This window comes from Argopecten irradians, chromosome 2, assembly GCF_041381155.1.
Source record: "Argopecten irradians isolate NY chromosome 2, Ai_NY, whole genome shotgun sequence".
Classification (NCBI taxonomy): domain Eukaryota; kingdom Metazoa; phylum Mollusca; class Bivalvia; order Pectinida; family Pectinidae; genus Argopecten; species Argopecten irradians.
In genome coordinates, this window is record NC_091135.1 from 34,649,367 (window position 1) to 34,662,186 (window position 12,820).

At 37.3% G+C, this 12,820-nt stretch overlaps 2 protein-coding genes across 2 annotated transcripts in view; both read left to right on the plus strand.

The window, feature by feature from the left end:
* The window catches only part of LOC138315266 (inositol 1,4,5-trisphosphate-gated calcium channel ITPR2-like), a 61,491-nt gene extending 55,003 nt beyond the window's left edge, over window positions 1–6,488 (plus strand). The window contains exons 64-67 of the mRNA XM_069256154.1: window positions 681–758; window positions 932–1,051; window positions 1,310–1,447; window positions 1,706–6,488. Of these exons, the coding sequence (XP_069112255.1) occupies window positions 681–758; window positions 932–1,051; window positions 1,310–1,447; window positions 1,706–2,539 (1,170 nt within the window). The 3' untranslated portion in view covers window positions 2,540–6,488. The remainder of the gene's footprint in view (window positions 1–680; window positions 759–931; window positions 1,052–1,309; window positions 1,448–1,705) is intronic.
* A 2,093-nt stretch (window positions 6,489–8,581) lies between these two features.
* Window positions 8,582–12,769, plus strand: LOC138315268 (myb/SANT-like DNA-binding domain-containing protein 4). The gene is made up of 3 exons (XM_069256157.1): window positions 8,582–9,139; window positions 10,141–10,333; window positions 10,797–12,769. Exons 1-3 carry the CDS (start codon window positions 8,815–8,817, stop codon window positions 11,446–11,448), a joined length of 1,170 nt encoding a protein of 389 aa, XP_069112258.1. The 5' UTR covers window positions 8,582–8,814; the 3' UTR covers window positions 11,449–12,769.
* The last annotated feature ends 51 nt before the right edge of the window (window positions 12,770–12,820 follow it).

The following is a 12,820-nucleotide window of genomic DNA, read 5'->3' on the forward strand; positions in this document are numbered from 1 at the left end:
TATAATTTGTAGACTTGCCGTATAGTTTTCTTCGAAAAAACCATCATATTTATATGTGAAAAAAAAATAATTTGATATTTCATACGGTACAGTTTTATTGCCTAGTGGGTAAGTGATATCAAACAAGTAAGATAAAATGCATACAGACGTTTTAATAATGGTTTGAATAAGCATTTCTTTGCTCCATTAGCAGTAAAAAGCACCAATTGTAGCTCTAAAGACGACACCATTATCGGTCTAAATGTCTTTATAGCAACAATATTGCAGCTAAACTTTCTGGTATTCATCAGAATTTATTGTATCTTTCGTTGAATTATTGACATTTGTATTTTAATCTCCATAGCTTTATTCATTTGGAAAATACGCTGACACTGATGGGAACGCTTAGACATTACCATGCCACCATTCATATCTTTCAGAGTTTCATCCTGTCGTTTCACTCCGTCAGCCAGACGGCAGTACTGATTGAGGGAAACGAAGGGAAGTAACTCGATAGATCGGAATACCATTCCAGTGTTTCTGCCAAACAAAAATCAGACGTTATATTACATTTTGAGATAACAACATACTGTTCTATCGTTGAAATAACATGTTTATAGTATCAAAGCACGTTCAAAACCGCGTATCATCATATGTTCAAATAAGTGTTGGAACGTTTTGATTAAATATTTGTATTACAGTGGACAGCCGAGGCGGATATGAGAGACACGTGTTTCATATGTAGCAGAAACAGTTACGATTTCGAACACCATGGCAAGGTATAGTCGATTTTTATTTCATCATTAAATATGCTCGTTTAGTAAGAATAATATATAGTGTACTATGTACATGTATACATATCTACAAGTATGTTTGGGTGCATCCTGATCTTAATGAATAACGAAAACACGAAAACATGTTATAACATTTTATACGATATTGCTTTACACAGGGGTTCGACCACCACGTGCGACATGAACACAACATGTGGGCTTATATCTTTTTCTTCATACATCTCAACGGGACCAAGATCAATGACTTCACAGCCCTGGAGCTCTACGTTCACAAACTGGTTAGTGATAGTGCTTAACCAAACGTTGTCGCATGTCAAATATGTAATTGTTACACACAAAGTATGTATTTGATGTTCAAAACCGAAGTTTTTCGAATCAGGGATATCATATGTTTTATAATACGTATGCTAGAATCCTTAATTAGCTAACTCAGCAATTAGTTACAAACACAAACGTGAGATATTTTATTAAACAGATCTACAAAATACACATTACATGGGTATAATTATCTTATAACATTTCTTGGTCTGTTTAAGCTGCTGAAGGAGAATTACGATTTCTTCCCATTGGACCGCGCCCTGTCACTGTCCGGGATGGGAAAGGACTCAACGGAGACAAAAATAGACGATCTTTTGTACCACGTGACATCCATAGTGGAGAAACAGCGCAAGGAGGTAAGCAAGCAGAAATACCTCAGGCATATGTAGGTCTTGTAACAAAAGAGGTTGATGATAACTATTCTTCAAGTGTGACTTTGATTTTATATAACATCTTAGTCCTTCTAGAGAAACAAATTCCGAAAAGTAAACTCGAAACAATATCCTGTATTTATTCGATTGTAAGAAAAAATCTCATTTATGCGTCTCATATTCCTCACTTGCTTATTATTAAAGCGTCACAAAAAACGAGATTACGTTGCTGTGTATTTACAGGAGCTGGAGAAGAAACGGCACGAGGAGAGAGCTCGCCAGAAAGTTTGGGAACAGAAGCATCGCCTCGGATCATTCCGTAGACGAGCAAAGCTTCCAGCTCCACTAGAGAAAGATCCTCTAACTGGCCTCCCGCTTACTCCGAGTCATCAAGATGACCACCAACCGCCCGGGGCAGCACAACAAACCAGCCCAATGCCTCCGTCACAATACTTGAAACCAGTTTTCCCGCAGCCTACAGGAATTTCCGGCAGAACGACACCAAGACGGTTCAGTGACGTAGGTCTCGTTACCAGTCTACTGGGCCAGCGGGCGGATGCATACACTCCAATGCCGTCTGCTCTGTCGAGATTTGATAGGCGACCCTCCGCTAGCAGCAGAAGCGGAAGTCCGTCACGTCTTGATCATGAGCCTCAGCGGTTCCGGAGACGAAGTCCGTCCAGATACGAAGATGACGAACTACTACTTGGCAGTCCAGATCGCCTAGGTGACCGTGGTAGAAGTCCATCTAGGTCGCGTATGGGCAGTGAGAGTGACCTGCGAGGAAAGAGTCCAAGCCCGCTTTCCCGTCGTGACACCATGACTAGTATGCTGAGTCCCCGTTGGGCAGACAGTAGATCTACCAGCCCAAGAGGAGCAACAGTTTTCTTCCCAGATTCAGATCCGTTTCCCCCACCTCCGCCACTAGCAACGACGGACCGGCGTGGAAGCGACTTCCGGCTTGAGACCGTGGAAGGACCTCAGTACTCTCAGGACTTTGACTATCCTGATTATGAACAGGAAGACGACAGTTATTTGGACCGTCGGAGAGACAGTAGGAGAGATTCACAATACTGAAATAACGTGAAAGCATTAGAGATATATGAAATTGAATCGGAATAATTAGACAAAAAACTTAATTGCAATACAAGGCAGCAATTAACACAGGACGACAGTAGTCCCTGTGTATGACAGAATGTTACCCAAACGTATGGACAGTCCATGAGGACAACATTCACTGAAGAGATACGGAAACGATTATGTCTTCCATTTAGTTTATTGAAAATGTTATAAACCCATGGATGTTTGCTGTATCGTTACAAATCAAAAAGAAAATTCTTGTGATTATGGTAATGATAATGGCTGGTCAAAAGAGCTACAGTAATAAATGACATTTGTCTATATAAATTCCCATTCAGTGTAATTAACGGTATTACTGACTTGCGACTACATATTCGTGTTACAAACAATTACCCATGGGGGTATAGATAATTGTCTGGGAGAATAAGATCGTTACATGTGAAAACGATTGGCAATAAGATTATATTCAGTATCACTATATCTAGCAAGTATTGATATGTAAATACAATGATATTTCTGATTAATTGCGGATTTTCACTATACACTACATAAAAAATATGGCAATTTAAATCAGATTGGCGAGTGTTATATCCTATCGTTTATTCACTCTTGTGAGAATGTATCAGCCGTTAGATAATTACGTGTGAAGGTAACGATAATTATGAGAAGATAGTTTGGGTCATTTATCTCCCAATATGATAGCTATATCGTTCTGTGTATCTGATGCGTGATTTTTCAAATGTCCAAATATGTACTTGGTGAAATATTGGTGTGGTATTTGTTTTTCTTTTCCTTTTTTAGGTCATCTGACCCGAAGGGTCAGGATGACCTATTGTCATCATGCACCGTCCGTCGTCGTGCGCCGTCCGCCGTGCGCCGTGCGCCGGGCGTAAACTTTTCATTCAAACAACTTCTTTCAATAACCGAAAGGCCCCGGGTACTGATATTTGGCCTGTAGCATGCTTAGATGAATGGCTACCAAGTTTGTTCTAATGAAGGACCTTAACCTTTCATTCAAGGTAACAGAGGTCAAAAAGGCTTAAATCTTTAATCAACATCTTCTCAAGACCCAGAAGGCCCAGGGTAGTGATATTTGGCCTGTAGCATGACCTTAACTTTCATTTAAGGTCACAGGGGTCGAATAGGCTAAAAATCCTTTTAACAACTTCTTGTGAATAACTAAGAGGCCTATAGACCTGATATTGTGCCCGTAACATGCTTGGATGAAGGGCTATCAATTTTGTTCAAATGAATGACCTGGATCTTCATTCAAGGTCACAGGGGTCAAAAAGGCTAATCTTTAAACAACTTCTTCTCAAGAACCAGAAGCCCCAGGGTACTGATATTGGGCATGTAGTATGATTGGCTGAAGGCCTACCAAGTTTGTTCTAATGAAGGACCTTGGCCTGTATTCAAGGTCAAAGGGGTCAAATATTAAACCACTTCTTCTCAAGAACAGAAAGGCCCGGGATACTCATATTGGGCCTGCAGCATGCTGGGATGAAGTGCTACCAAGTTTGTTCAAATAACTGACTTGTCCTTCATTCAAATTCACGGGGGTCAAATAGACCTAATCCTTTAAACAACCTCTTGTGAATAACTAAGGGGCCTAGAGACCTGATATTGGGCATGTGACATGCTTGGGTGAAGGGCTATCAAGTTTGTTCAAATGAATGACTTTTATCTTCATTCAAGGTTACAGAGGTCAAATAGGCTTCAATTTCTAAACAACTTCTTCTCAAGAACCAAAAGGCCAAGGATACTCATATTGGGCTTGTAGCATGCTGTGATGAAGGGCTACCAAGTTTGTTCAAATGAATGACTTTGACCTACATTCAAGGTCACAGGGGTTAAATGTGCTAAAATATTTTAAACGACTTCTTGAGAATAACTAGGATGTCTAGACACCTTATATTAGGCCTTTTACATACTGGGATGAAGGGCTATCAAATTTGTTCAAATGAATGACATTGATCTTTATTAAAGGTCACAGGGGTCAAATAGGCTTAAATCTTTAAACGACTTCTTGGGAATAACTAGGAGGCCTAGAGACCTGATATTGGGCCTTTGACATGCTGCGTTGAAGGGCTACCAAGTCTGTTCAAATGAATGACCTTGATCTTCATTAAAGGTCACAGAGGTCAAATAGGCTAAAATCTTTAAACAACGTCTTCTCAAGAAACGAAATGCCCGGGATACTCATATTGGACCTGAAGCATGCTGAGATATAGGGCTACCAAGTTGTTTTTTTTTCAAATGAATGACCTTGATCTTCATTCAAGGTCACAGAGGTCAAATAGGCTAAAATCTTTAAACAACGTCTTCTCAAGAACCGAAATGCCCGGGATACTCATATTGGACATGCAGCATGCTGAGATGTAGGGCTACCAAGTTTGTTCAAATAAATGACCTTAACCTGCATTCAAGATCACAGAGGTTAAATATGCTAAAATCTTTAAACGACTACATTGTATTGTGCTAAAAATCAGATGACCGTTAAGGCCCATGGGCCTCTTGTTTTTATTCGCGGATATTTATGAAAGCAAAATAGGCGAAAATGCCTACATCTCGAATAATTCCATTTCTACCGTACATCCTTGAGAGAGCTAACACTATATGATAACTGACTAATTCTAACAGATGCGATTCCTTTTTGGGCGTGTATTAAATGCACAGCATATAGCTGTGATTAAAAGTATTCGTGTTATATTGTTGTAATTATATACAAAAATGTACATGTTATTTAATTGTTGGCACAGATGTATTATAAATTCATTAGATGGGCATAATTTAACTCAAGGATAAATCTTTTGTTTTTGTTCTTGTTACTTTTGAAAAGTCAAGTGAAAGAAATATCATGCACAATAAAATAAGTCCTTGCCAATGTGTTACACGATTTACGAACTGAATGAAAACATACACATGCGATCTGCTTAAGAGAGCAAGAGTGTATGTTACCAATTAAACCTGTCATTTTCAGCTAAGATGATCATTGGTCATTTCCCTTCAGTTGGAAAAATATTATCGGTTTGAGTTTGTGACTCACAGACAATCATTTCTGGGTCATTTTCTCATTACAACTGATTGGTTATGTAATGTATATATATGAAAGTATTATAGATCTTATATAAATGGTTATTAATCATCACAATCATTGTAAATCGTGCCGTTTCACCCGCTATATTTAATCACCGTTATCTTATGTCATCAGTATTCCTTCAATGAGAAATATTTTCTTATCTGTGTTAAAACAAAAAAAAATGATATTGTGGAATATTTACGTCACATATGATTTTTGAAACTAATCATGAACGGTATTCTTTATTCAAAAATGTGATATTCGATGTCCGATTTCTCAACTTTCAAATGCCAAAGTAGAACAAGGGAGAAAACTCGCACTGGGACTACAGCAACAACACTATTTAAAGAATAAAACGTAATGCTTCGTTAATTCACCTTATTTGTATGCATTAGCCAAGAAATTCTTCCATAATTTAAACATATGTGAAAAAAATTATACGAGAATTTTATATCGAGTACACGATCGCGGAAAAATGGCTTATTGGTCATATTTTCAATTTCACTTTGTTGTAGATGTTACATGTATATATATCCGAGTAAGTCATTACATTTACATATGTGCCAGATGTCATCCATGTTTGTTATTTTCCTATAAATGATATTTACGTATTTCACAAATTCATATGGAAAATATAAAAGGTTTCCTTCTTGTACGATCTTTCTGATCACACCATCTTGTCGATTGAATATAATGAAATGTATACTCCGTAAAACACATGATCCGTATGCTATCTGTAAGTATATGTATAAAACTAATGGTGTGTATGAGCACTGTACATTTAACAATATGTCGTATGAATCAACAGCTATCAACTACTTGAGTATCCATTTTTGTCCATTTCTGAATAAAAAAGTATATATACTAGCTTCGGTCTTTAGCTTTTTCTTGTTGGAGATCATGTCATCATGGCCTTTGCCGGGTCAGATGTCTCGCTTTCCATCACAGGGTCTACAGTATGCTGTCTACGTAGGTCGGTGTTTTTGTCTTCATCTCTGGCTTTCATCTAATACCAAAGCTTGATACATCTCTTAATGACTGTTAATTAGTGTAGCAGTCAATTATCATAGTGATACCAGTAAACATGAACATAAGCGTTCTCTGTTTCGCTGACGACAATCGCATGTATTCTAAATTGGAAAATGAAATTAACATGCATATTTTTGTTACTTTAAAACGAGTTTGAAAGTTTTATGTTTGTAATGTTTACATATGCCACTATATAGTCAACGGGAGGGGAGTTGCTTTCAAATTAAGGTAAACGCAACGAGGTATGAATACAAACCCAAAGTAGGATCGGACTACTTCTAGCTCACGCTTTGGTAAAATTTTAAGTCATATATCTAAATAAACTTTAATTACTTAATTGACATTTTACCTTTTCACTGATAAAAGATTTGCTTTAAATTAATTATAAACTAAAAAACTAAAAACGATTTCGGTCTTCTATTGGTCTCAAGACTAATGTTTACTGTATGAAGTGTAAACAAAGTTTCCTCGTTGTCGGATTTCAAAATAACAATAAAGAGTTGTTGTGAGATCCAATTAAATATGTATTTGACATCAAAACAGAATATGTGTTCATATGTTGTAACGGTAATAAACAACAAAATGAATCGCTGGTCTGGGCTACAACCGGGGGCTTTCCTCAGAAATGTTCGGGGAACTCCATAGTTACGTCAGTCAGACACCATGCAAACACTTGTCTATCATCCGTACAATAAAATAAAAGTCATGACTATGTAGAATTTAGTCTATATCGCGTTCGTAGACCGATCCATACATGACAAATATGGAGTAGCTCAACGGTCATACCATCAACACTCAACAGGCTATATCACAGTAACTTTCCTCGGTTAAAAATCAAATATGGCGGCTCGCTCCACTTCGGACCGCATCTCTACCCTGACAACGATACATGCCGGTAGTCGTTCCGCCTCAATTATCTCAGTTTTTATTTGAAATAGACATTATTGATATATGATCAAATTGGAAAAAAAAATATTTTAAAAATTATTGAAAGGTTTCATTAATATATATCAAATCAAACTGCAGCTATAACGTTCAACAATCGGAACTATATCTACGGCCATCCTGACTACCGTAGTTACCCAGCTTAGCAACCAACATCGTTTTAAATTTGAACACGAACATGTAAAAAATAGCTTAATTTATGTAAATATATAGATTGAACAGTGTTTTGATTGCGTTAAAGGTGGTATGTACGCAATGGGATACAGACATATTCTACATGTAGCCCTAACGCGCTACATTGAATATGTCTGTATTCCATTGCGTTCATACCACCTTTAACGCAATCAAAACACTGTTCAATCTCTATTTGTAATGATAGTGTTTGTGATTTCTTTTGCGAGTCCTAACAAAATATTTACAAACACAAGGAGAGCATGACGTCATCAGGATATGTGCTCAAGTTGTAAAGTGTTATATTTAAGTGAATATTTACAAAAAACTGTCACCCATATATATATTCTGGACAAAAAGGGTAATATGGACAGAAAAAAAAAGAAATAGCATAATCTCGAGCATATTTTTCCACTATTAATGATTCTAAATGAGTACCTGCATGGCTTGGATTGTCTCTATCCACAAATTCTCCTAGGCTAAGCGAAGTCATTTTACTTAAATGGTTTAGTTAAACTTGTAAGCTCTGGAATTATAAAGTAAGCCTACATATAACAAATATTCACCTTACACCTGTACGGCTTAACCGATGTCGTATTCGGAGTCGAATGTCACTTTAGATAACCGACGCCTTCATTCCTCTTTATTCATTGCAATACATATAAAAACGCCCTTCTGTAAAATATATATAATTTCGTCTGCTCAACGCTTACACACACCCAGAAACCACTTCAGTGACGATATCGAGCGGAGATAGAATTGGTCGTATAATTAAGTGCCCTACTTCGAACGAAAGCCATAGGCCTGGAGATCTGGGGCCTTGTGGGAGCGTCGTCTGCTATGGAGCATCACTCAACTGTATGTGAGACACACTACAGTCAGCTAAGTTTATTTATAGAACTGCCCTGTAAGTGCCTCCCAGCCGGCTTACTTATCGACGGCTTAGCGATGACTAGAGAGAGAGAGCTAGCGAGGTCATACCGCGGCGCGGGCATTGGGAACAAAGCACTGAGTGGCAGACACAGTATATCAGACTAGTTTGTCTATAATGCATGCGAACAACATTTTAGATATTGTCCGAGTTACGCCAAGAAACAGAAAACCACAATGGACTCACAAGGAGACTCAACATCTGATTCGGGAATTTGACAAACGGAAGCTAATTCTGAGACCTAAACCAGGCGAGGTTGTGTCGTCTGCTTCCAAACATCGTGCATGGGTGGAGATAGCGCAGGCTGTCAACCTCACAAACCCTCATGTTCACAGGACCGTGTCTGAGGTCCAGAAGAAATGGCAGAATCTTTGTTTACGTACAAAAAAGGATAAAGATGGCATCCCTGTCGACAGTTTGTTGAGCACAGTGTCGCGGGCAGGTGAGTACGCTCTAGACAAACATCGTCTGCTAAGAAACCACTTAGCTTGATCGTGACGCGGATACCGTAGTAATGCTATTTCATGTCTATAGTGTAATATTGTAGACTATCAATGGAAAGTATGATTTTGGTTTGTTTGTCAAATTAAAAATAATCGTCACATAACTAACATGTACATGTATCATTACCTCTCGGTGGCATTCCAATGGCATTTTTTCCGTTTAGATTTGGATTTCAACGTAAATGACTTGAACATTTTCAGGCCACTACGATACTAATGGCACATCGCAGTTCTAGATATTTTAATCAAAAGGTCAAGGAAAGTGTCATACCTTTCGAAAGGATTCGTTCATTTCTTGATTTTAAGTAGGCCTAATCCAATCTTGCGTATAGCGAACATTTTCATCGGCTTAAAATTTTACTTTATCAGCTCAAACTATTCAATGATGGTGTAAAGTAAATAACTTTTGTAACTGAAAAACATACTGATTTGTCTGCTCCTGGTTTTTGATTGTGAAAAAATCCATTTGTCAGCGGCATCTCTACGGACGCCCTCTTTTTATGTAATGTGTTGTGTGTAACCAGGACGTCCCTAGTGTTGTGACTCAAATCAACCTTGAAATAACAGTCATACATTTGCCAAGTACTTGGATATCTTCTATGTGGATAGTGGTTGACATGCACTAATGTATTGCAGCGGGATGAAACGGTTTTCTTAAGAACTACTCAAATCATGCTTACACTGGTATATTTGCTATTTAGCTGTTTTATCATTGCCAAGCACGACTTTAACCGTAACAAAAGTATTGAGGCATAAATCAATCAACTTATCTGCAAAATACTTAAAGATAAAATTCACATTTGCGGCTCGGGTAAAGGCATCGCGTACAATAAGTACCGTTACGATAAGTAAAAAATAAAATATTGTAAAATATGCTACAACGAAGGTTCCATAATTCTCATGCTTTGAATTTTAAAATAAGTGTGTTTTCCTATTATAGAACAATCTATTCTCGATGAACACCAAAGCCAGAATCCGCCAGCACTCTCTATACAGCCGCGACAAATGCTGATGCAGCCGTACCATTCCTCAGAAAACAGTGGAGGAAACGGTTTGGTTCCCGTAAAGATAGAGAAAGTGGATGTTGTGGACGAGATGATGCGAGCAAACCACGTGGATACAGCAGGCGACAGGTAACATTAAACAACATTAACAAAATGCTTGTAAAAAGGTAAATATAGCGATCAACAAACACTGCGTGCAATTAAGTACCTGATGTCAACAGGAAACAACACACATAATACAAAGGACTAGTTTTGTCAACAAATGCACAATGAGTACATGGCCTAGAGGTGGATACTGCAGGCTAAACTTTGGGCCAAAGGTAAATGAAAGCAAGACAAATAGGTTACTATCAGTGTGTAATATTAAGGTGGGGAAATGCAAATTAACGCTTATTTTCATTTTAAATTAAAACTGAAATCTTGTCTTCATGAATTTGTTAATCAGTTTTATATTCTGGATGATTTACTAATATTTAACCTGCTAGTGTTATTCATCTTACTACAATCTAGTATTTGGTATTATGTAATTTTCTGTTGTTTTTATTTCTCTTATTTTACAAACATTTTTATGAACTTGTTTTTATCTCTACAGTCGTCCAGAGAGCACCAGATCTCAACTCAGCTACGGTGACGTGGAATTCATCGACCCGGTTACGTCACAGCCCGAATACGATATGTACGCTACGAGTTCCGGTATCGTACACGCCGCACATGACCCGGAGTCTCTCGGGTCTGTTCCTAGCATTATACCGACAAACGAATCTCCCAGAGGGCAAAAGCGGAAGCACAGTAACCCGGATAACACTTTGGACAATTATAATTACACTATGGGCGACACAGACCTAGTGGATGTGCGGAGAAACTTGATGATGGCAGAAATGCAGAAATATAAACTAGAGTGTGAAAAAATTAGGACTGAAAAGGACAAACTGCTCCTTGAAACGGAGAAAATACTGATGGAGAAAGAGAAACTCGTGCTTGAGCTACAGACATTACGAGCCACCAGTGAGGAGCTAAGGATAAGACAAAATAAATCTGTTTCTCAGCTAGAGAAGGAGAGGATGTCGTTAGAGAATGAAAAGTTATTACTAGAAATCGAAAATATGCGAAGTTTGCACAAAGCTGCCGTGGAGAAAACACAACTGGAGAAACAGAGATTTTCATTAGAAAATGACAAACTGAATATAGAGATTCAAAATCTCCGCGGGTCCAACAGAAATAACACCTACCAAGCAATGATTTAGATTTGCAATATTAAGTTTTTAAGTTTTGATTTTATGAATCTTAATGTATTTTACGCAAGTATTTGTTATCTATCAAAATATAGTCTTCTTAAAGATGCTCCACCGTCGACATAGCATAAATGATATTCATTATTTGAACAATAATTGGTGTATTATCGTGTATATATATATCTAATTAACACAAAAAGTAATATAGAATAATTTATTTTGCCTTTGGTGCATGCGCAAGCAGTACTTCATTCCATATAGGATATAGTGCCTCGGGATTTATTTCGGGATGCAATTAATTAATTTCATATTTTTAACTTGAAGTAAAATTAGAAGGTCATACTTTTCGATGTTGGTAATGGTATAAAGTAGGTAACTTTTGTAACTGTAGAAAAATACTAAATCGTCTTCTCCTGTTTTTGATACCATTTGTCGGCGGTGGAGCATCTTTAAACGAAAAGTATAACAATATTAATAAGTGTTCTACATTGTAATTTTTTTTTTTCTAGCGTATAGCATTCGGAATACCTCATCTGATTCTAATTCCAACATCTAGTCCCGAGGAGACGGTCGAGGTGTTCCGTTTGGTACCTTGGGATACAACAGGATGCCAGAGTATATCGGAATTATGATGTCATCGTTTATCCCATAACTAGGCATGTGTCACAAAGGAAAAATCATCTGATAAATCACATAGCAATTGATTATCGTTTACGTTAACACATCCAAGTGTTTAAATACCTCCGTCGACTCTCATTGGTCATTTTCAATCTGTCTTTATTTCGATTGGCTTTCAACATTGGTCTACTTATAGCGCACTTTCTTTTTAATTGTGCTTATCTAAAGTATAAACAACAGAATGTTGACTGTATTTGGACAATATATTTCATGAATGTGACGAGAAACAACAGATCACCACGGTATATATAGAGAGTTAAAGTTATGGGATAAACAAGTTCCCCATCACGTGACTGTTGTTTACCATGTTTATCTGAACTCTCGTTAGTTAATTTTCAAATTTTGAAATGACACTCGCTCTTTTCAAAGTTTGACAATTATGTAATTCGAGTTTGATAAATATGATAAACAACAGTCACTTGTCGGGGAAACTCTATTTATATCAACTTGTGGTGTCGATATGTTCATTTCATTCATGTGAGAGTAAAGATTCTTTCGCCAGATGGTAAGACATTTTTAAAAATTCCATAGTGATATCCAGCAATAGTCATGTATCATGCAAAGTTATCATTATTGTGACTACGAATAAGACGGACTTCATACCACAACAACTGATATGATGTAGACAATTAAGATAGAAGAATGTCCTATGAAATGTTTTAGTTTGTTTTCTTTGTTCTGCAAATAACGATTAATACTTTGAGTT

Coding starts and splice junctions, on each gene's coding strand:
- LOC138315268 (XM_069256157.1), top strand. CDS start 8,815: ATGCATGCGAACAACATTTTAGATATTGTCCGAGTTACGCCAAGAAAC. Junction 9,140..10,140: donor GAGCACAGTGTCGCGGGCAG/GTGAGTACGCTC, acceptor TTCCTATTATAG/AACAATCTATTCTCGATGAA. Junction 10,334..10,796: donor GTGGATACAGCAGGCGACAG/GTAACATTAAAC, acceptor TTATCTCTACAG/TCGTCCAGAGAGCACCAGAT.